Source organism: Stegostoma tigrinum, chromosome 25, assembly GCF_030684315.1.
Source record: "Stegostoma tigrinum isolate sSteTig4 chromosome 25, sSteTig4.hap1, whole genome shotgun sequence".
Taxonomy (NCBI): Eukaryota; Metazoa; Chordata; class Chondrichthyes; order Orectolobiformes; family Stegostomatidae; genus Stegostoma; species Stegostoma tigrinum.
The window spans coordinates 53566979-53590434 of NC_081378.1; the positions used below are offsets into that span (position 1 = coordinate 53566979).

General features: G+C 42.6%; 1 protein-coding gene across 5 annotated transcripts in view; it reads left to right on the plus strand.

The window, feature by feature from the left end:
- LOC125463442 (mitochondrial 10-formyltetrahydrofolate dehydrogenase-like) overlaps window positions 1-23456 on the plus strand; it is a 116743-nt gene that overhangs the window by 35676 nt on the left and 57611 nt on the right. For all 5 annotated transcript variants that reach the window (XM_059654759.1, XM_059654760.1, XM_059654758.1 and 2 more), the window contains 6 exons: window positions 7749-7838; window positions 16104-16238; window positions 17345-17470; window positions 22473-22564; window positions 22752-22899; window positions 23237-23356. In XM_059654759.1, the coding sequence (XP_059510742.1) occupies window positions 7749-7838; window positions 16104-16238; window positions 17345-17470; window positions 22473-22564; window positions 22752-22899; window positions 23237-23356 (711 nt within the window). The remainder of the gene's footprint in view (window positions 1-7748; window positions 7839-16103; window positions 16239-17344; window positions 17471-22472; window positions 22565-22751; window positions 22900-23236; window positions 23357-23456) is intronic.

The window sequence follows — 23456 nt, forward strand, 5'->3', positions numbered from 1 at the left end:
TGTTCAAAATTATGAAGGGGCTAGGAGAAACTGTTTCAGAGATAGTAGGAACTGCAGATGCTGGAGAATCTGAGATAACAAGGTATGCAGCTGGAAGAACGCAGCAGACCAAATAGCATCAGATGAGCAGGAAGGCTGACTTTTTGGGCTTAGACCTAGGCCTGAAATGTCGGCCTTCCTGCTCCTCTATTGCTGCTTGGCCTGCAAAGGAGAAATTGTTCCCTTTATTGGTGGATTGAGAACCAGACGGCACGGATTTAAGGGCAAGGAAGCATTGGCAACACGAAGATGAACTTTTTAATGTAATGAGTCACTGAATGTGCTGCCTAGGAGCATGGTGGAGGCAGTTTCAATCTTGGCTTTCAAAAAGGAAATTGGATCATTATTTGAAATCGAAGCAGGTCTGCTGGGAAAAGACAGGGGAGTTGTACCAGGTAAGTTGCTGTTGCAGACAGTCAGCGAGAACAGAGCAAATTCTCTCCTGTGCGAGCTAAAAGTACAGTGTTAGTCTTTACAAGTACGCTGTTAACATCCAGATCTACCTCACCACATTCTATGCTAAATTGTCTGAAATGTCGTACTGGATGAGCAGAAATGTTCTCAGATATTGGCAAGACTGAGTATTTTGTCCCTGCTCTAAAACCCATTCCCTGGCTACTAACTCCACGGGGATACTTGCCTTTAAATTCTGTGCTTCAGCTCATAAAAGCAGGGAGGTTATGGAGGAACTGTGTAAAATTTGGTTAGGCCACCACGACAGAATCGTGTGCATTTCTGGAATCCATGTTATAGGAGGGATGTGATAGCACTGGAGAGGGTGCAGAGAGATTTACCAGGATGTTGCCTGGACTGAGAGTTTCAGTTATGAAGAGAGATTGGACAGACTGTTTTCATTGTTTGTATTAGAGCAGAGGAGATTGAGAGGGCACATGATTGAGATGTATAAAATTATGAAGGGCAAAGATAGAAAGAAAGAAACATTTTCCCTTGGTGGAAGGATCAATGACCGGAGGCATAGATTTAGGCTGGGGCAGGAGGATTTTTTAAAATTAATTCATAGGATGAGAACATTACTGGCTAGGTCAGCACTTATTGTCCATTGGGCAGTTAAGAAGCAACGACTGCTGTGGGTTTGGAGTCACGTGAAGGCCAGATCAGGGCATTAGTAAATGTGATGGGCTTTTCCAGCAACTGAAAATGGTTTTGTGGTAATCATTAGACTCTTAATGCCATATTTCTATTGAATTCAATTACTATATCTGTCAGGATTCAATCCCTGGTCCCAAGAAATACTACCTGTTTCTCTGGATTAACAGTCCAGTGATAATACCATTGGGCCATCACCTCCCCTTAGAGGAGATGTGAGGAAAGACTTTTTCACCAGGAGGTGGGAATCTGGAACACACTGTCTGAGAGAGTGTTAGAAGCTGAAACCCTGATAACATTTAAGAAGTATTTAGATGTGTATTTTCAATGCTAAGACATGCAAGGCTATGGGCGAAGTGCTAGAAAATGGATTAGGACTGTTAGGTAGTGACTTAGACACAGCCTTAAAAATCTGAAGGACCTTTTTCTGTGCTGTATAGATCTTTGTGACTATGTGTTTTGGGTTGTATTAGGATGTTAAAGGTGCAAGTTGTTGAGGGAATCTTAAGGGGTTTACATATTGTTAGAATAGTTGAGTTAAATTAGTTGACAGCATGTATGACCAATGTAAACATTTGAAAAAATTGACATTTGAGGACCTCATTTGTTTACTCTAATCTGTTTGAATTAAATCTGTGATTTTGTGATAATTGCTATGAATTACTTTAATATTCCTTAAATTAAAGAACTCCTGACTTATTCACTACCTAAACTGATATAAATAATTTTGAAAACAACAGGTAAAGGTGATGTTGTTATGAACAGAGCTGTGTATATAAGCTATCTGGACACAATTTTCCCAGATAGTGTCCTTGACTGAAAACCTTTTCAATTTATCTTTTAATTCCTAATGATCTGTAGTGTTGTGATGTATTCAGTAGTACACGTTCAGCTCTTAGTGCAGGTTACAGCTTCTGATACAGACATTCAAGCTGAATGTTTTATGTTTTGGCAGGGAAGGATGTATATTTTGGAAACTTGACTACATAATTAAGGCCAATACTACCTGTGTGGCAGTGTCAGTGTGTTACTGTGTTGGAGGTGCCACCTTTTAGATGAGATACTTAATCGAGGTCCCAGCTACTATCTCAAGTAAATGTAAAAGGTTTACATTCAAAGAGCAGGGAGTTCTCCCCTGATTCTTGACCACTATTTATCCTTCAACTGGTGTCTCTAAAAATAAATTACCTTGTCATTAACACAATGCTGAAAACAACAAATGCTGGAGATCACAGTGGCCAAGGCAGCATCCATGGAGAACAAACCTCAGATATCGTGCTCTGGAGTTAGCCAAAAAGTCCATCATCGATGAGGAGATCTAAATCTAGGTCAGCAACATCAGCATATGCTTCTACAAATCACAGCAGCAAGTGTGAACTTGCTACCAGTCATTTAAAATAATGGCAATTTGTCCATAAAGGTGGATCATGCTTTAAGTCCAAACACGTTAATGAAGAAACAAAGCAGTAAAGAAAAGGAAACAACCGCTGCACTCTTGATCCCATTACCTTGTGGAATGTCCTGGCCTATGTATCCAGAAATCTATGGGGTGAAAATTGGCCGATCCAGTCTCTTGAAAATCAAGGCAGAAACTTGTAACTCTGAGTAGGCATATAGAACATTACAGCACAGTACAGGCCCTTCAGCCCTCCATGTTGTGCCGACTTGTCATACCGATCTGAAGCCCATCTAACCTACACTATTCCATGTATGTCCATATGCTTATCCAATGACTACTTAAATGTACCTAAAGTTGGCAAATCTACTACCGTTGCAGGCAAAGCGTTCCATTCCCTTACTACTCTGAGTAAAGAAACTGCCTCTGACATCTGTCCTGTAACTTTCACCCCTCAATTTAAAGCTATGCCCCCCGTGCCCGCCGTCACCATCCTAGGAAAAAGGCTCTCCCTATCCACCGTATCTAACCCTCTGATTATTTTATATGTTTCAATTAAGTCACCTCTCAACCTTCTTCTCTCTAATGAAAACAGCCTCAAGTCCCTCAGCCTTTCCTCGTAAGACCTTCCGTCCAGACCAGGCAACATCCTAGTAAATCTCCTCTGCACCCTTTCCAAAGCTTCCACATCCTTCTTATAATGCGGTGACCAGAACTGTACACAATACTCCAAGTGCGTCTGCACCAGAGTTTTGTACAGCTGCAGCATAACCTCTTGGTTCCGGAACTCGATCCCTCTATTAATAAAAGCTAAAACACTGTATGCCTTCTTAACAACCCTGTCAACCTGGGTGGCAACTTTCAAGGATCTGTGTACATGGACACCGAGATCTGTCTGCTCATCTACACTACTAAGAATCTTACCATTAGCCCAGTACTTTGCCTTCCACTTACATCCTTGAATCAAGGGACATCCACAATAATTATGTTTCTGAGTTTGCACATTGACTCCTGAATGATTGATAACAAGAGGACATACCCTGAGACATTGACAAAAGAGTAAATGTCTAATGAGGAACCAGAGATCATTGTCTAGGGATAAGGAGTACATCAGTTAGGACTGAGATGAAGAGAAATCTCTTCACCAAGAAAATGGTGAGCCTGTGGAATTCTCTGCTGTATGAAGTGGTTGAGGTCAAAACATTAAATGTTTTCAAGAAGGAGTTAGATATGGTTCTTGAGCTAAAGGGACCAAAGGTTATAGGGCAAAAGTGGGAGCAGTATACTGAGTAGGATGATCAACCATGATCATATTGAATAATGGACCAGGCTCAAAGGACCGAGTAGCCTACTCCTGTTCCTATTTTTGTTGTCTCTATGAAAAGTCTTTTTTTGTGTAATTTGATGAGGATTTGGAATGCACTCAGCCAGATTGGCTGGCTGGCGGCTATCAATTCACTAGTAACTTTAAAAAGGGAATTAAATAAGTATTATATGAGGAAAGAATTGGGGACTTACTGTATTGGTCTTTGAGGCACAATGGGCCAAATAGCTTCTCCGATGCTGTACTGTTCTATGACAACACTTCATTTATTACAAACTGCTTTCAAACATCCTGAGATGTTGAAAGGTACTGTGTGGGAAAGTTCATATTTTATAGTGTGAGAATTTAGAATAACGTGTATGAGATCCCCCAGAGATGGTGGTGTGTTTCTGTCTTGGTTCCTCCAAAATAAATAATCATGCTTCCCCTTAGCTGCAGATCGATGGATATCAATAGCTTGCGTCTTGAATCCATATGAGTGTGATCAGGCCTTCCTTCAGAGGAGGTATCCACATAATCTAGATGAATCTCACAGTGCAGGAATATTATGAAATAAAACCTATCAGAACCACCAAGACAGATGACAAAATTCATGCTCATTTTGTACCATTTCTATTGCAATTCCCAGAAGGTGGTATAATAAGAGCAAATTAAAACTTTAAAAATGTTTAACAGTTGTGAACATCTGTTGGACCCAGTTGCTTCATTTCAGTTCCTGCAGTCTAAATGATGGGTCAGTGACCCAAATTAATGACAAGATGTTTTGAAATAAACTAGTTATGAAATAGATTCCTTGACAGCGGCTTCCTATGAACACTGGTCAGACACTCAGATTGAAGCTGACAGCTGGCAGTGAATATCTTCTTTTCAATACTGATTACTTCGAGTGCTGTGCTTAAGCTACAGCCAGTTCTTGGTGTAAATGTCACTCCAGCATGTTCTGAGCTAAAGAACGACAAACAGTTCATTACTTTTAATGGCATCATCCCACAAACTTGATTCCAGATCACTAAAAAAAATGCTGTTTAGCTGTCACCTTCCAATAATTAATTTAAATTTGTACAGTACAAGTTGATGAAGATAATGTAAACAGTAATAACACAAACATAATTAATTCTGTTTTTAAATGTAAAGCTTTAGTATAGGTATGTGGATACATTTTACTGGATTGTATTTTGAAATTATAGGTTACGACAACTTAAACTCTGTGGAAGGGTCACTGGACCTGTTGTTTCCTTCACAGATGCTGCCAGGCCTGAGCTTTTCCAGCAACTTTGTTTTCCTTTCTGAAAAATGTTTTCATTTCTTGCACGGTAGGGATGTTATTTCTAAAACCTCTCTGCTAAACTCTAAACCCATTTCTGATCTTCAGGAACGTGTAAGTTTCATTGTAAATCTGTAACTGCAGCACTGTATCCACTTGAACATGCTAACATGGCTGTTCAACTTATTTCCTACTTATAGAGTCATAAAGATCTACAGCACAGGTAAAGGCCTTTTGGACCACTGTGTCCACACCAGTCAAAACCAACTATCTAACTATTCTAATTCCATTTTCCAGCACTTAGCCAATAGCTTTGTATGCCATGGAATCACAGGTGCACTTCTGAATATAGTCTAAATACCGAATACAATCTGAATACATCCCTGGTGGTCCAGTGGTTAGGATTCGCCGCTGTCACTGCCATGGCCCAGATTTGATTCCTGCTCAAGGAATTAGGCTTTATTGTTCCTGGCAGTGACAATAGTAAAAGCAGAGCAGCTGCCATGGGATCCTTACACTATTTCACATCAGTTAAATTCCAATGAAGAGCCATTTGATCTGAAACATTAACAGTGATTTCTCTCCTCAGATGATGCCAGACCTGCTGAACTTTTCCAGCAACTTTTGTTTTGGGGCAGCTCAGTGGTTAGCATTGCTGCCTCACAGTGCCAGGGACCTGGGTTCGATTCCACCCTCAGGTGACAGTCTGTGTGGAGTTTGCACATTTTCCCTGTGTCTACATGGGTTTCTTCTGGGTGCTCCGGTTTCCTCTCACAGTCCAGAGATGTTCAGGGCAGATGGATTGGCCATGCTAAATTTTCCATAGTATCCAGGATGTTTAGATTAGGTGAGTTAGACATGGGAAATTCAGAGGTAGGGGAATGGGTTCCGGGTGCGATGCTCGTTGGAGGGGCGGTGTGGACTTGTTGGGCCAAATGGCCTGTTTCCACACTGTTGGGATCCTGGGATACTTAAATGTTGTAAGGGATTCTGTCTGTACCATCCTTATAGGCAGTGAGTTCCAGATTCCCACACCTAGGTGAAAAGGTTTTTCCCTCACATTTCCTCTGCCCCTTTCCTTAAATCTATGCCTCTTGGTTATTGATCTCCCCATCTAGGGGAAAAATTTCTTCCTGTTTATCATGTCTGTGACTCTGATAGTTTAAAACATGTCAGTCATGTCCTCCCTCAATCTCCACAGCTCCAAGGAAAACAACCCAGGTCTATCCAATCTTTTATCATAACTTAAACTCTTCAGCCCAGAGAACATCCTGGTAAATCTCCTCTGCACACACTCTAGAGCATTCATACCCCTCCTATAATGTAAACTTCAAAACTGCACGCAGTACTCTCGCTGTGGCCTAACCAATGTTTTAAACAGTTCCAAAGTTACTTTCCTGCTCTCAAACCCTATGCTTCAGCTAATAAAGGCAAGTATCCCATATATGTTTTATCCATCAGTTCTGCCACCTTAAGGGACTGGTGGATATGCACATGACCTTGTGCTTCCCCAAGGTACTGCCATATATCACATGCTCCTTTGCCTTGTTAGTTCTGCCCAAGTGCATCACCTCATACTTATTTAGATTTGAATTTCATTTGCCATTGATCAGCCTGCCTGACCAGCCTGCTTATATCCTCGGGCAATCTAAGGCTATCCTCCTCGCAATTTACCGCCCTATAAATTTTTGTATTGTTTGCGAACTTACTGATCAACTCTCCTACATTCAAGTCTAAATCATTCACATAAACCACAAACAGCAAGGGTCCCAACACTGACCCATGTGGGACCCCATGAGACATAGATTTCCAGCTGGAAAAACATCCCTCAATCATCTCTCTGTACTTCCTACCACTCAGTCAATTGTGGATCCAATTTGCCAAATTTCCTTGGATCCCATGGGCTCATATAATCATACAATTCCTACAGTGTGGAAACTGGCCATTCAGCCCACCAAACCCACACCAAACCTCAGACCATCCCACCCAGACCCATTCCCCTGTAACCCACCTAATCTACACATTTTGTTTTTGCTCTTTACCTTTGCTATCAGTCTCCCCTGAGGGACCTTATTTTCCTCATCTTTCAACATTCATGCCATCCAAAACTGCGTGTTATCCCAGACATGCCTCTATTTTACTTGTGGTAACTAAGGTTGCCAGACAATAAGTTTACAAGTAGTTAGCATTTTTAACACAGCAAAGCTTTCCAGGTTGCTTCAATAAAAGGATATCAAGTTGAGTTTGATACTGTTTCACAGAAGGAACTATGAATGTAAATAACCACAACTTTAGTGGAAATGGATTTCAAAGAGAATCATAAAGGAGAAGAGACAGAAAAGAAATTTAGACAGAGAATTCTTGAGCTGAGTGCTTAGACAGCATCATATTTTTATCAACATAACAAGATCATGATCATTAGGAACTCTAATGCCCATTTAGTCACAGCTGGCCCAATTGGCAGAAATTGCAGAGTAATATTTGTGTACAAATTAGTTTGACCCCTAGTTGTTTCAATGAAAAGCCTGTTGTTTTCCACTTTGTCTCAATTAGTAATGGTGTTAAATTAATGCATGAAAGTATAGGAATCAATTTCTGCACTAATGTTCTTTCTTCAGATTTCTTGGGATCAGCCAGCAGAAGCCATACACAACTGGATTCGTGGCCATGATAAAGTACCTGGAGCATGGACTCTCCTTGATGGACAAGTACTTGGAACATCCTTCTTTTCGTATTTTGATTTAACCCCTATAATGTGCAGGGCAGTTTTACTGCTTTAAATTGAGTACTGTTAAAAACAAATTTGAGTTAATATGGTTTCAAACTCAGTGTTAGAATTTTGAAGATTGACTCTAGATGCTGAATTTCATTTTTTGGCTCAGCAGCCTTGAGTGGGTCAATTTCCAAATGTCATATTGTTTACTTCAATTGGGCACTGCTTTTCCACAAAATTTTGGTCTTCAGAAATCTTGTGAAGACTGACATCAGGGCTGTTTTTGACTGATGACTGTTTTTGAATATTCCCTGTCTCTCCACGTGCTGATTAATTCTGTCACTCAGAATTGCTTCCAGTAGTTTCCCCAACGACTGAGGTTAGACTGACTGGCCTGTATTTTCCTGCTTTATCCCTTCCTGCCTTCTGAATAACAGTATTTTGGCTGGACTCCAAACTTCTGGCATCTCTTGTGGTCAGGGTGTAACTGAAAATTATTGCAAATGTCCTGGCTATTTCCTCCCTTGCCTCTCTCAACAGTTCAGGATATGTTTCACTCTTACCTGGAGTAAAGGGTCTCATTGTGCCTCACCCTGTCCCAATCCATCACCAATCAGATAATAATCTGCTTTGCTGTTTTTGTTACCAAAATGGATAACCTCACTTTTATCCACATTATATTTCATCTGCCATAGATTTGCCTATCCACTTAGAGTCATAAAGTTACTCAGTGAGGAAACAGACCTTTGGTCCAACTGGTCCTTGCTGACCATGTTCCAAACTAAACTAGTTTCACTTACCTGCTTGTCCAAATGATGATTAAGTGTCTCTGCTACGTCCTTACGGTTCATCCTCCGATCTAGTTTGCATTCATCTGCAAACCTGGACCATAAGACCATAAGACATAGGAGTGGAAGTAAGGCCATTCGGCTCATCAAGTCCACTCCGTCATTTAAATCATGGCTGATTGGCATTTCAACTCCACTTCCCTGCACTCTCCCCGTAGCCCTTGATTCCTTGTGAGATCAAGAATTTGTCGATCTCTGCCTTGAAGGCATCCAATGTCCCGGCCTCCACTGCACTCCGTGGCAATGAATTCCACAAGCCCACCACTCTCTGGCTGAAGAAATGTCGTCTCATTTCAGTTTTAAATTTACCCCCTCTAATTTTAAGGCTGTGTCCACGGGTCCTAGTCTCCCCGCCTAACGGAAACAACTTCCTAGCATCCACCCCTTCTAAACCATACATTATCTTGTAAATTTCTATTAGATCTCCCCTCAACCTTCTAAACTCTAATGAGTACAATCCCAGGGTCCTTAGCCGTTCATCATACGTTAAACCTACCATTCCAGGGATCATCCATGTGAATCTCCGCTGGACACGCTCCAGGGCTAGTATGTCCTTCCTGAGCTGTGGGACCCAAAATTGGACACAGTATTCCAAATGGGGCCTAACTAGAGCTTTATAAAGCCTCAGAAGCACATCACTGCTTTTATATTCCAACCCTGAGATAAACATTGCATTCACTTTTCTCATCAAAATCATTGATATATATTGTTAATAGCTGGGGTCTAGACTGATCCCTGCAGTATCCTACCATTACTGCCTGCTACTCCATAAAATTTATTCTTGCTGTTTGCTTCCTGTCCACGAAACAGTTCTCTATCCATGCCCATGCTCAATCTACAAGCCAATATAGACAATATCCAAGGTACAAAACCTCAAGTTTTGAAGGGTTCTGTGTCCCTTAGGAAAGGTGAAATCACAATGCTGAAGGTATACTACATGCTTCCCAACAGCCAGTGGGAGATGGAGGAGGGAATATACAAAAAACAAAGAAAATTACAGCACAGGAACAGGCCCTTCAGCCCCCCTAAGCCTGCACTGACATGCTGTCCGTCACAACTAAAACTCGCTGCTGTTCCGGGGACTGTATCCCTCTATTCCCAATCCTATTCATATATTTGTCAAGATGCTCTTTAAAAGTCGCTCTAGTATCTGCTTCCACTGTCTCCCCTGGCAGCGAGCTCCAGGCACCCACCACCCTCTGTTAAAAAAAAACTTGCCTTGTACATCACGTTTAAACCTTGCTCCATGCACTTTAAACCTAAGGCCCTGGTAACCTACCCATCCACACTTTCTCAGTGTTTCCCTCCCTACCTCCTCCTCTAACCAAAAAAAAGCACACAGACACTACTGTGAGGACCAGAAGCAAAGGGAAAGGGAGAGATCCAGGGAGCATCCTGGGAAGGTGAGTGAGGGGAGACCTACCTTGTATATACGCAGCGATAAGTAAGGTTAAGTGTTTAATAAGTTTTCCTAAACAGCTTGATTGGGGATAGAAATGTCAGTCAGTGGGGTTAAATGTTGCACTTGTGAGATGTGGGAGATCCGCAACACTTCCAGTATCTCTGTCTACATCTGCACTAAGTATGCCCGTTTGCAGCACCTCACAGACCATGTGGATAGGATGGAGTGGCAACTGGATGCACTTAGGAGCATGAGGATGGCAGAAAATGCCATAGACAATAGTTTTAGACATGTGGTGACACCCAAGGTGCAGGCAGATAGATGGGTGACTGCTAGAAGGGGCAGGCAGCCAGTGCAGGAGTATGGTTACCCCCTCTCTAACAAGCATACTGTTTTGGATACTGTTGGGGGGATGACCCCGTCGGGGGGTGCAGCAGCCAGACTGGTGGCACCATGGCTGGCTCTGTTCTTAAGAAGGGAAGGAAAAAGTGCACTATAACAGTAGTTATAGGGGACTGTATAGTTAGAGGTACAGATGGGCGCTTCTGTGGACATAAAAGAGACTCCAGGATGGTGTGTTGCCTCCCTGGTGCCAGGGTCCAGCATGTCTCTGAACGGGCAGAAAGCATTCTGAAGGGAGAGGGTTAACAGCCAGACATTGTGGTACACATTGGTATTAAAGACATAGGCTGAGTGACGAGGTCCTGTAACAGCAATTCAGGGAGTTAGGTAGAAAGCCAAAAAGCAGGATCTCCAAGGTTGTAATTTTGGGAGTACTCCCTGTGTCATGTGCCAGTGAGGCTAGAAACAGGAATATGTAAACAAATTTTGGAAAGATGTTAAAACAGCAGGTTTGTTGTGGCAGGTGATTTTAACTTCTCCTGTATTAACCCGGACTCAGTTCATACTAGGGGCTTGGATGGAACAGAATTTATAAGGACCATTTAGGAGCATTTCTTGACAGTGTGTAATCAGCCCAACCAGGGAAGGGGTTATACTGGACTTCATTTTGAGAAATGAGTCCAGCCAGGTGAGTGAAGTTTTCAGGGTGGGAGCATTTTGGGAGTAATGACCATAATACTGAGTTTTAAGTTACTCATGGATACCGACAACGCCTGTGTTAAATTGGGGGAAGGTGAATTACAACAATATTAGGCAGGAACTGGAGAGTGTTAATTGGAAACAGCTACTTGAGGGTTAATCCATATTGGACATATGGGAATATTTCAAATGGCAGTTGATGAGAGCACAAGAGTGGCACGTTACTGCAAGAATGAAGTATAGGTATGGCAAGTTATGTGAACCTTGGAAGACCAGGATGTTACAACCTTATTCAAAAAGAAGAAAGAATACATGAGGTCTAGAAGAATGGGACCTGACAAAGCCTTTCAAGTATGTGAGGAAAGCAGGAAAAAACTTAAGCAAGGAGTTAGAAGGGCTAAGAGGGATCATGAAAGTCATCAGCAAACAGGATTAAGGAGAACTCCAAGTGTTTTTATACATGTATGAAAAGCAAAAGGGTAGCCAGTGAAGGGGTTGGTCAACTCAAGGATAAAGGAGGGAATGTATGTTGGAGCCAGAAGTGGTATATGAGGTCATAAATGAATACTTTGTATTGGTATTCACCAAAGACGATGATCTCGGGGAAGGGAGTGTCAAATTTCTAAGCCAAGTTGCTATTAAAAAAGAAGAGGTGTTGTGCATCTTCAAAGCATGCTGCTCACAATGTGGTCCCCTCTACATTGGGGAAACGAAGCGTAGACTTGGTGACCGCTTTGCAGAACATCTATGTTATGCTGGCTAAAAAGACCCTGAACTACCTCAGATGGTCGGAACTGCCAATGCTGGAGTGTCTGAGATAATAAGGTGTAGAGCTGGACGAACACAGCAAGCCAGGCAGCCTCAGAGGAGCAGGAAAGCTGACGTTTCAGGTCTGGACCCTTCTTCAGAAATCATTTTTGAAGAAGGGTCCAGACCCGAAATGTCAGCTTTCCTGTTGCTCTGATGTTGCCTGGCCCGCTGTGTTCATAAGTCCATAAGACATAGGAGTGGAAGTAAGACCATTCGGCCCATCAAGTCCACTCCCCCAATTAATCATTCATCCAACTCTATACCTTGTTATCCCTGAACTACCTGTTGCCTGAGAGATAGTAGGAACTGCAGATGCGGGAGAATCTGAGATTAACAATGTGCAGAGCTGGATGAACGTAGCCGGCCAAGCAGCATCAGAGGAGCAGGAAGGCTGATGTTTCAGGTTTAGACCCTCCTTCAGAAAGGGGTTCTGAAATAAACAGAGAGCAATCCTTTAAGGATTTTCCAGAGAGAGGAGGGTAACTTCTTCAAGGTAGGCGTCCTTAGAAGAGGCTTCGCAGTGGGGTTAAAATTGTTTCAGAGTTAGTAGGAACTGCAGATGCTGGAGAATCTGAGATAACAAGGTGTAGAGCTGTTGCCTGCCACTTCAGTGCACCACCCTGCTTCCTGGCCAACATCTGGCTTGCTGCAGTGTTCCAGTGAAGCCTAATGCAAGCTGGAGGAAGAGCACTTCATTTTCCGCTTGGGGACCCTACAGCCCTCCAGTCTCAACATTGAGCTCAATTTTAGGGCCTAAACTCTCCCATGTCTCAGCCTCCTACCCCACACACCAGGACTTGTTACCACATAGCCTGCCGTTACACACTACCTATTGTTAGTCACTAACAGTCCCCATTAACGACTATTCACCCTCCCACCCTGATCGTTAGCAGCTCCTTTATGTATCCAACTGTCTTTCTCTCGCTTTGGGCCCTATTCTATCGTGTACTTCCTACCCCACCCATCTTCCTATTTTCTGCATATAAACCGATGTTTTCTCAGCCACCATCAGTTTTGAGGAAGGGTCACCGGACCTGAACCGTTGACTCTATTTTTTCCTTCGCAGATGCTGCCGGGCCTGCTGAGCTTTTCCGGTAGCTTTGTTTTGTTCCTGACTTGCAGCATCCGCAGTTCTTTTGGTTTTTAAAAAGTATTAAGATAAATAAGTCCCCGGGTCCTGATAGGATCTATCCCAGAACATTGAGGGAGGCAAAAGAACAAATTACTGGAACATTGACAGATATCTTTGTATCCTGTTTGGCCACAAGTGAGGTCCCAGGGGATTGGAGAATAGCTAATGTCCCATTGTTTAAAAAGGGTGACAGGGATAATCCAGGAAATTACAGGCCTGTAAACCTCACGTCAGTGGTAGGGAAATTATTGAAAACCATTATCAGCGACAAGATCTATAAGCATTTAGAAGCAAATGGACTGATTAGTGAAAAACAACATGGTTTTGTGTGGGGGAGGTCATGGCTCACTAACTTGATCAGGTTTTTTGAGAAGGTGGCAAAGATAATTGCCGAGAGAAAGTGGTTGATATTGTCTACGTGGACTTCAGAAAAGATTAGATTAGATTCCTTACGGTGTGGAAACAGGCCCTTCAGCCCAACAAGCCCACACCGCCCCTTTTAGCATCTCGTCCAGACCCATCCCCCTAAATTCTACGGGCAATTTAGCATGGCCAATCCACCTACCCTGCACATCTTTGGACTGTGGGAGGAAACCGGAGCACCCAGAGGAAACCCACGCAGACACTGGGAGAATTTGCAAACTCCGCACAGACAGTTACCCAAGGCTGGAATCGAACCGGGGTCCCTGGCGCTGTGAGGCTGCAGTGCTAACCACTGTGCCCCCGTCCCACCCTTTTTAAAAAAAAAGCCTATGACAAAGTCCCTCATTGGCAGACTGGTCCAAAAGGTAGTGTCACACGGTGTTGGGATGAGCTGGCAAGATGGATACAGAACTGGCTTGGTTGTAGGAGACAGAGGATAGCGGTGGAGGGATGTTTTTTGTAGTGGAGGGCAGTGAATAGTAGTGTTCCGCACGGATCAGTGCTGGGATCTCTGGTGTTTGTAATCTACATAAATGATTTGGAGGAAAATGTAGTTGGTCTAATTGGTAAATTTGCAGATGATACAAAGATTGCTTGAGTCGGGGATAGTGAGGAGGATTGTCAGAGGAAACAGCAGGGTATAGATCAGTTGGAGACATGGGCAGAAAAATGGTAGATGAAGTCTAACCCAGACAAATGTGAGATGATGCATTTTGGAAGGTCAAGTACAGGTGGAAATTCTGCAATGAATTAGTAAATGAATTAGGAGAATCGATATGCAGAGAGATCTGGGTGTGCAGGTCCACAGATCACTGAAGGTTGCAGTGCAGGTAGATAAGGTTGCAGACAAGGCCTGTGGGTGCTTACCTGTTTCCACTCTTCCAGCTCTATACCCGTCGACAGTGAGGATGAAAAAGTCATTGCCAAAGGCCCTGCGATCTCGTCCCTCACTTCCCATAGAATCCTTGGATAAATCCCATCAGGCTCGGGGGACTTATCTATCTTCAACCTCCTCTAGCCTACCTGCTTGTTTCACAACGTCCACCTCTACAGCTAGGTCCCTCTCAGTTGTGAATACTGAAGAAAAGTATTCATTAAGGACCTTTGCTATCACTTTAGGCTCTGTGCGCAAATTCCCTTTACAATCCTTGATCGGCCCTATCCTTTCTCCGGTCATTCTCTTGTTCTGCACATACGTGTAAAAAGCCTTGGAGTTTTCCTTGATCTTATCCACCAAAGTTTCCTCATGCTTCCTTATGGCTCTCTGAAGCCCTTTCTTCAGCTCTGTACTGGCTAACTTGTATCCCTGTCCAGCCTTTTTCGTTCCCCTTTTCTTAAACCTTACATAAGCCACCTCCTTCCTCTTAACCAGTCGTTCGACTTCTCTCAAGAACCAGGACTCCCTCACTCAACCGCATCTTCTCTGCCTGCCGGGGACAAACATATCAAACACACGCAGTATGTGTTCCTTAAACTATCTCCACATTTTTGTTTGTTGTTCCGCAGATGTTTTGTTACCGTGCTTGGTAACATCCTCAGTGCAGCCTCTGATGAAGTGCCGGTGTGTTTTCCCACCTGGCTTTTAAACCCTGAGGTCCATTGCGATGGATTACTTCACTTCCGGGTAACAACACACTCAACGTGGAACTATGCCGAGAGGAGGAGGAATACCTCTTCCAAGTGTTCAAGGATAATGGATATCCAAAGAACTGGAGATGCCTACAGGAACAGCATCAGAAATATTCTACACGCCCCGACACACGCATCACAGTACCCTACATCAGGAACATGTCAGAACTCACCATGACTTCTACGACCGCTGGGCATCAGAGTGGCACAAAAGCCCACATCAACCCTACGACAAGTGCTCACCCAAACTAAAGACCCACTCCCCCACCATGGACAGGACCAATGTCATCTGCAAGATCCCCTGCAGAGATTGTGAGAAACACAGCATCGGACAAACAGGAAGGAAACTAATGAGTACATGAACACCAACTGGCTACAAAAAGGCACGATCAGTACTCACTCATCTCAATCCACATGGACAAGGAGAACCACGACTTCGACTGGGACAACACCAAGATCCTGGGACAGGCCAGGCAGAGACAAGCACAAGAATTCCTGGAAGCATGACATTCCATGAAGCAGGCTATTAATAAAAACATTAAACTCGACCCCATATACATTCCATTACGGTGGAAGTGAGGCAATCCATCGCAACAGACCCCAGAGGTTAAAAACCAGACGGGTAAACACACCAACGCTTCATCAGAGACTGCACTGAGGATGTTAGCAAGCATGGTAATGAAACATTTGTGGAACAACAAACCAGCTCAGCGAGCCAACCAACCTCAGCAATCACAACCCCAGCTACGGATCTACTCCAAAACCTTAGAAACTGAAGTTAGACAAAGCCCCAGGATCGAATGCACTCGAATCAGTGTGAATACATTATACAACAGTTTACAAAAGGACAATATCTAGTTGCCTCTGAATTTGTTTGTAATGTAGTGATGACAGTGATTTTTTTTTATCTAAGAGATTATTTGGTTTTTGCAGTGCATCAGTTAACAGTTATGTTTTGTTTCTTGCCCATTTCAGGCAGTCACCTTGTATGGTTCATCCATGTATAAAGGAGCAGTACCATCAGGCCAGCCATTGGAGATCAGTGGTGCTAGCAAGCCTGGTCTAGTAACCAGCAATGGACTGGTGCTCTTTGGCAATGATGGAAATATGGTAAGACTTTATTACACTGACCTATCATAGTAAAGGGATGATTTTTCCAAATCTAAGACTCCTAAATTTCTTCAGATCCTTGTGTGAAATATGAGTTTCTCCAAAGCAAAGTAAAAGCAATCATGATAAAAGCAAAGTTTATTTGTTTGAATTATAATCAGTTTAGAATTAATGATAGGAACAAGTTGCAGCCCAAGTATTTGTTGCTGAAAAATTTGTCAGGTTATTTGTAAATGTATAAGGCCAGAAGCAATGAGCGCCTGGAAAATAATGGAGTCCTTTTAAAGGAGGTGCTTTAAATCCTAGAATGCCTGAACGTTGTTTAATAGTGATTGATTTTCTCTGTTTTCCGCTTTTATGGCAGTTATTCAATGGTGCAACTCCCTGTCTGCCATGTACTGTCCACTCTGCATAGTTAAACCACATAGTGTCAAACACCATATGGAAAATGTCAGTTCACTGCTAGATACTGCCTATCCAACTGGACCAGGTTCTTGGTTCCAAATCATAGAATCATTATAGAACCATAAAACTTAAGAGTATGAGGAAGGCCATTTGAGCCATCGTGTCTGTACCAACTCCTGAAAGAGCTACCCAGCTAGTCTCATTCTCCATAGTTAATGCACTTAATCTACACATCCCTGAACACTATGGGTAATTTAGCATGCCCAATACACCAACTTACACACCTTTGGACTGTGGGAGGAAACTGGAGCACCCAGCAGAAACCCACGCAGGCATGAGGAGAACGTGCAAACTCCACACAGGCAGTCACCCGAGGGCGGAATCGTCCCCGGGTCTCTGGTGCTATGAGGCAACAGTGCTAACCACTGAGCCACCATGCTGCATCCTGACTTGCTTGCTGACAATCTTGAAATTGTGACCCCTAGTTACTAACATACCAACTAGTGGATGCAGAATTTTGAGCCGTTAATTGCCTGAGGATTGTCTTAGCTGATCTTATCAAATACAGTGCTGCCTTGGAAGCTTTTGGTTTGGTGTTGGATAGTGGCATTTTATAGAGAAAGTCATTAGGTTGCTCAGTTCTCTTGGTGGTATACCTACACTTGGTATCTTAGATGAGTGGTGAGTATTGTGTTTTGCAGCTGGTGGTTCGAAACCTTCAGTTTGAGGATGGGAAAATGATTCCTGCCTCCAAGTATTTCTCATCTGGTGAGACTGTCACTGTGGAACTGACTGAAGAAGAAAAGAAAGTTGCAGAGAATATAAAGGTAAGTTCAGATTCTGTGGAATTAGAAATCTACACATCCCTGAACAAAAAGGATGCTTCTTTGTCTTAATGTGCTTCTCTTTGTTTGTATTTGTTATCTGCCCCACTCTATTGGACTGTCTCATTCTTTAGTGGAGCTGTTCACTGTCATGTTATATTTTAAGGATGTTCTGTTCAACATCCAAAAAAGCTCCAAATTGTCATTGATTGGTAGGTGAATGGTAGAAAGATTCAGGGCTGGGGCGATGATTAAGTGTTGTTGAGTTCAATGTGAATTACTGAAAAATAAGAATAATTCAGGATGAAAGAGCACTTAACTGCTTTCCCAGAATTGTCACCAGTATTCTTCCCTCATTGGTGTCATTGCTGTTTATGATATTGTGGGAATACTGCAGCAGTTACTTGTGGACTGTCACTGCTTATCAAAGTTTTAATAGCAGGTTTTGATCAATGTCTGGGTTTTTTTTAGTGGAAGTAATTGCAGCAAAGATTTTCAGGTTATTTGCATGAGAGTTAGACAAACAATGGACTATGTTGACATAGACAAGCAACAATTTTTGGTGTGCTGGAAAGCTTTGCTTTGAAACAAATACCTAGTTATATTTGTGAAAATTCACATTTCTTTCTTCATTTCTCATTTTTAAAAGATATACCACATGGGAAAGCATTTCCTTGGGTCCTCTGAGTTTGGATGAGACTATGCATGCCATCTGCTAGGAATTGGGGGAGTTACAGTACATAACTGTGGCGATTCAAGGGCACCCCAGCTATAACTAACTCCAATATAATTCTGTAATGCTGTTTGACTGAATCAGATTTCCAGGGCTCTGAGAGTAATGCTTCCCCTTAATTCTGGATGTTTAAATTGCAGACTTATGTTTCAAGGATGATGCAAAGGTGGCGCATAGAACATAGAACAGTACAGCACAGGAACAGGCCCTTTGGCTCACAATGTTGTGCTGAACGTGACACCGAGTTAAACTAATCCCTTCTGCCTGCTGATGGTCTATATCCCTCTGTGCTTATCTAAACACCGCTATTGTATCTGCCTGTACCACTACACCTGACAGCGCATTCCAGGCACTTTGCACTCTTAAAGAACTTGTCCCTCATGTGTCCTTTGAACTCCTCCCCCCCCCCACCCCCCCCCCCCCCCACCCCCCCCCCCCCCCCACCACCACCACCACCACCTTAAACGTTTGTCCTTTAGTACTAAACATTTCAACTCTGGGGAAAAAGACTCTGACTGTCGACGTTATCTACTTCCTGTCTCAGAAGGCAAACTGTTACTTGTGGAGCTGTTCATCAAAAGATAATATGCCTTTTTTGAATCAAAGGAATTGAAACTTGGAACATATTGTGTCAGGTCTCAAGTACGCTGAAGGCATCCAGTTGTGTCTCACCGCCACCTTTCTCGAATATCGTGCTGCCTCTGATTTCTAAAACTGTTTGATCATATTGAATGAACAGAAACTTCCTTCAGTTCAATATTGACGCGACTGGAAGTCATTGTCTTTGGTTTCCAACACAAATTCTATTCACAAAATACTGATTATATCTCTTTCTCTGATCACTTTTGCATTACAGAATCCCTGCATTGTAGAAGCGGGCCATTTGGCCCATGAAATCCACACCAACCCTCTGAAGAGCATCCCACCTAGACCCACTTCCTTACTCTGTCTCTGTAACTCCACATTTATCATGACTAATCCATCTGGCCTGCACATCCCTGGACATGTGAAATTTAGTCTGCCCAATCCATGTCCCCGATACATTTTTGGACTGTGGGAAGAAACTGGAGCAGCCAGATGAAACCCGTGCAGACTCCATACAGATAGTCACCTGAGGGTGGAATTGAATCCAGGTCCCTGGCACTGAGCCACTGTGCTGCCCGCAATCAGATTAATTTGAAACTTAATATCCTATATAATCCTGAGGTTCTCTAACCCAATTACAAACATATGAACTAGAAACAGACGTCAGCCATTCAGCTCCTTAGCCTACTCCCCATTCTATAAGGCTGATCTGTGTGTGTTGTGAATTCCACTTTCCCATCTATCCTGACAAATATTGATTCCCCTACCTAATAAATTCATAAAGGGGAATGACATTATAGCTGGAGATTTTTGATGGGATGCTGAGGTTCTAGAACAGGAAAGGTTTAGAGGGATATGGGCCAGCAGCAGGCAGATGGGACTAATTTAGTTTGGGATTATGTTCTGGCTGGACTGGTTGGACTGAAGGGTCTGTTACTGTGCCATATGACTTTATGAATCTGTGACTATGACAGTGTTAAGTTTAGTAAGGAGGAGGTATCAGGCATAAAGGTGCATAAATCCTCGACGCCTGATGAAATGTAGCACATGTTACTATGGAAGGCAAAGGAGGAGATTACTGGGGCCCTGGTAGAGATACTGCATTGGCTACCGGTGAAGTGCCAGATGACTAGAGGATAGCTAATTTGTTTTCTTGTTCAAGGGCAGCACAGACAGACCAGGTGATTACAGATCAGTTAATCTGAAATCAGTGGTAGGGATGTTATTGGAAAAAAGTTTTAAGGGACAGGATTAAGCAATACTTGGAAAGACCGGGATTGATTAGGGATAGTGAGCACAGACTTGTTGGAGGGAGATCCTGTCAGACTAATTTAATTGAGATTTTTGACTAAATATATTGAGGGTAGTGTAGGTTATATGATTTAAGTGGATTTCTGTAAGGCCTGCAATGAAGTCATATGTGGAAGGCAAGTCCAATAACTAAGATCTCATGAAATCAAAGGCAAGTTGATAAACTGGATCTAAGATTGGCTTTCAAATAGGAGGCAAAGTCTGAGGTGGAGGTGTTTTTGTGATTGGACTCCTGTGACCATTGCAGTACCATAGGGATCACTGCTGGGACGCTTGCAGTTTTTGACATTAACTACTTGGATGCAAATAAAGAAGGTATAATTAGTAGGTTTTCAGATGTCACGAAAATCGGTGGTGTTGTTGATAGTGAGGGTGGTGGTCTCAGGCTACAGTGTTCTATTAATCAGCTGGTAAATTGTGCGGAGCAGTGGATTTAAACCTGCTAAGTGTGAGGTGAAGCAGTTTGAGGATTTACACAATGAATGGTAGGTCCTTAGGGAGTACTGAGGAGCAAAGGAACATTCTTTTTCAGATCCACCTCATTAAGACCATTCAGGATCTCTTCTATTTCAATCAAGTTACCCCTCAATCTAAACTCCAATTGAAACAAGCCCAGTCTGTCAACATTTCTTAGTAAAGTAACCCACTCATTCCAGGAATCCATCAACCTCCTCACCTCTGTAATATCATTCTTCTCTGTCCTGACCTCCACTTGTCTATCGAAACCCTCATCCATGCTTTTGTTACTTCCAGACTGGACTATTCAATAATCCTCCTGGCCAACCAGCTTTTTACCATCCTGCCTCTCACCAAGTCTGTTACGTATCACTCACTGTTCCCACGTACATACTGGCTGACATTATGTCCACCTCTACCAATGTGTCTGATTTAAAAGTGTCATTATGAAGTTTTAAACTCTCCATTGCCTTGACCATCTGTATCTCTGTCACGTCCACCTGCTCTAAAACGCTTCTTCCAGAACATAGTTTCTTTGACTTTGACTTCTTGTTCACTTCCACCTTATTTGTCCATTGACAGCCAGATTTTCGATTATCCTGGCCCTAAAAACCAGGATTCACTCCCTAAATCTCTTCAGCTTGGTCTTTCTTTGACGTGTTCCATTAAAAACTACTACTTCACATCTCCTACTTATCCACTTTTCTTGAGATGACTTAGTCACATAGGAACAGGAGGAGACCATTCATCCCATTCCAACTTTGATCAGATCATGTCTGATTCTGATCTGTATTGTAACTGCTTGTAAATATTTTCTAGTCAACATGTTCAGAAATGTTATACAACTCTGAAGCAAGTGAGATTTGAACCAGGTACTCATGGTCCAGAGTTAGGGATACTACCACTGCACAATAAGTGGCCTCACTACCACCAAAATAGTCTATGGGTGGATTGTGCGTCAGCATACAAGTGCAGAGGGATGACATAGCAACCACTGCGAGCAGGGAAACCCCACCGTACCTGGTAATCCCAAGCAGCCTTCCATCCAAGTGTTAACCAGGCCTGAGTCTGCTTATTCTCCAAGATTAGACACTTTCAGACCATCATGGCTGTAGGCTATAGCTGCTTCTTCACATATTTCTATTCCTGAAATAACGCCCCACAGAAGCCAGTATCCCATCACCAAGCTACCCTTTACTTACATGTGAACAGCCTTTGACAATAGTACTGCCTCATATTTCTGGATGGTGTCAAGCCTGTTGAGTGTTGTTGGAGCCACAGTCATCTAGGCATGTGGCGAGTATTCCATCAGACTCTAGAATTGTGCTTTGTAGATGGTGGACTGGTTTTAAGCTGTCAGGTGGTGAGTTGCTTGTTGCAGGATTCCTAAACACTGACCCCCTGTTGTAGCTGGAATATTTGTGTCGATAGTCAAGTTTCTGGCCAGTGGTAGCCTTCAGGATGTTGATAGTGGTGTATTAGTAACAGTAATGCCATTGATTACCAAAGGGCAATGGTTAGATTCTCTCTTTTAGGAGGTGGACAATGTCTAACACTTGTATGGCATGATTGTTACTTGCCCTTGTCAGCTCGAGTCATGATACGGGACATAGACTGCCTGTTTACAATTCCCTAAGTTTCTGGTACCATCCCTCAATCCCAAGTCTTGAAAGACACAGTTTTATGTAAACAGTAGTTTTGTTATTGTGAGCTGAAGAAGATCATTGCAGTACGTCACTTCTATATGAAGGTGGACCAGTTGTCTAATTGGAATTGGGTGAGGAACTGGAACCCTGTATTACTCAAATCTTTGACATATCTTGGTAAACGTAATGTATGGGGGTCACTGCAACAGATTTTCTAAAATGGATTATGTTCGCTTTTATACATAGGCAAGTTTGTTTTGTTATTGTCTTCCAGACTATCTGGAAATCAATTCTGAGCAATGTTGATACCATTGAGGATACTACCGATTTCTTCAAATCTGGAGCAGCTTCCATGGATGTTGTCAGGTAAATATCTTTTCTTTTTAAACTCTGTGTTTGTGTGAAGCTTTGTGTGAGCCACAATACATCACCCTCTCAGCAGGGTGCCAGCAAATGAATATTCAGTTCCATTTGCAAATTTCACCAAGTTTGTCCTCTTGAAACTCTGTATGAAATTCACTCAGCTTGAGTAAAGCCATCGGTGTATGTTTAGGCTGGTTGAAGAAATTAAACAAAAATGCAATGGCCTGCAGCTGCAAAATGAAGATGTTTATATGGCAACGAAGTTTGATGATTTCATCCAAATGATTGTGAGGAAACTGAGAGGAGAAGACAAAGAGGAAGAACTGGAGGTGGATTATGTAAGTGCCATAATTTCAGTTCATTGATCAACAAACTAGTCAGTTTCCCAGTCTCTGATGTAAAAAGTCGTGAACTTATTACAGTTATACAATCAACAAGCCACATTCCAGTTAGCATGATGAACTGGGGTCATTAGTCTGCAGCTCTTAGAGTTAAGACATTTTAAAATTGCCGTATTCACAGACTGCATTGAATGAAAGGCTTCCAACACTGAATTTCCAAATTGTTGTTTATCTCGTTAAAGATTTGTGATTGTACCCTCAAATTCTGACAGTCTTTCAAGATGATCAAGAATGAAGGCCCTTGCAATTTATGAGATTCGTTTTCAATTTTTAGGTAACGATGGACGTAAATGACATGACTGTGAAAATGCCATACCAGTGCTTCATTGATGGCAGGTTTACAAATGCTGAGGAAGGGAAGACATATAATACCATCAATCCCACCAATGGCTCTGTGAGTAACCAACCTTCCAGTGAGATTCAGTCATTCGACAAAATAGACTGGCATCTTTAGCAAAGACAGTGCTAATTATTTCCCTGTCCTGAACGACTGG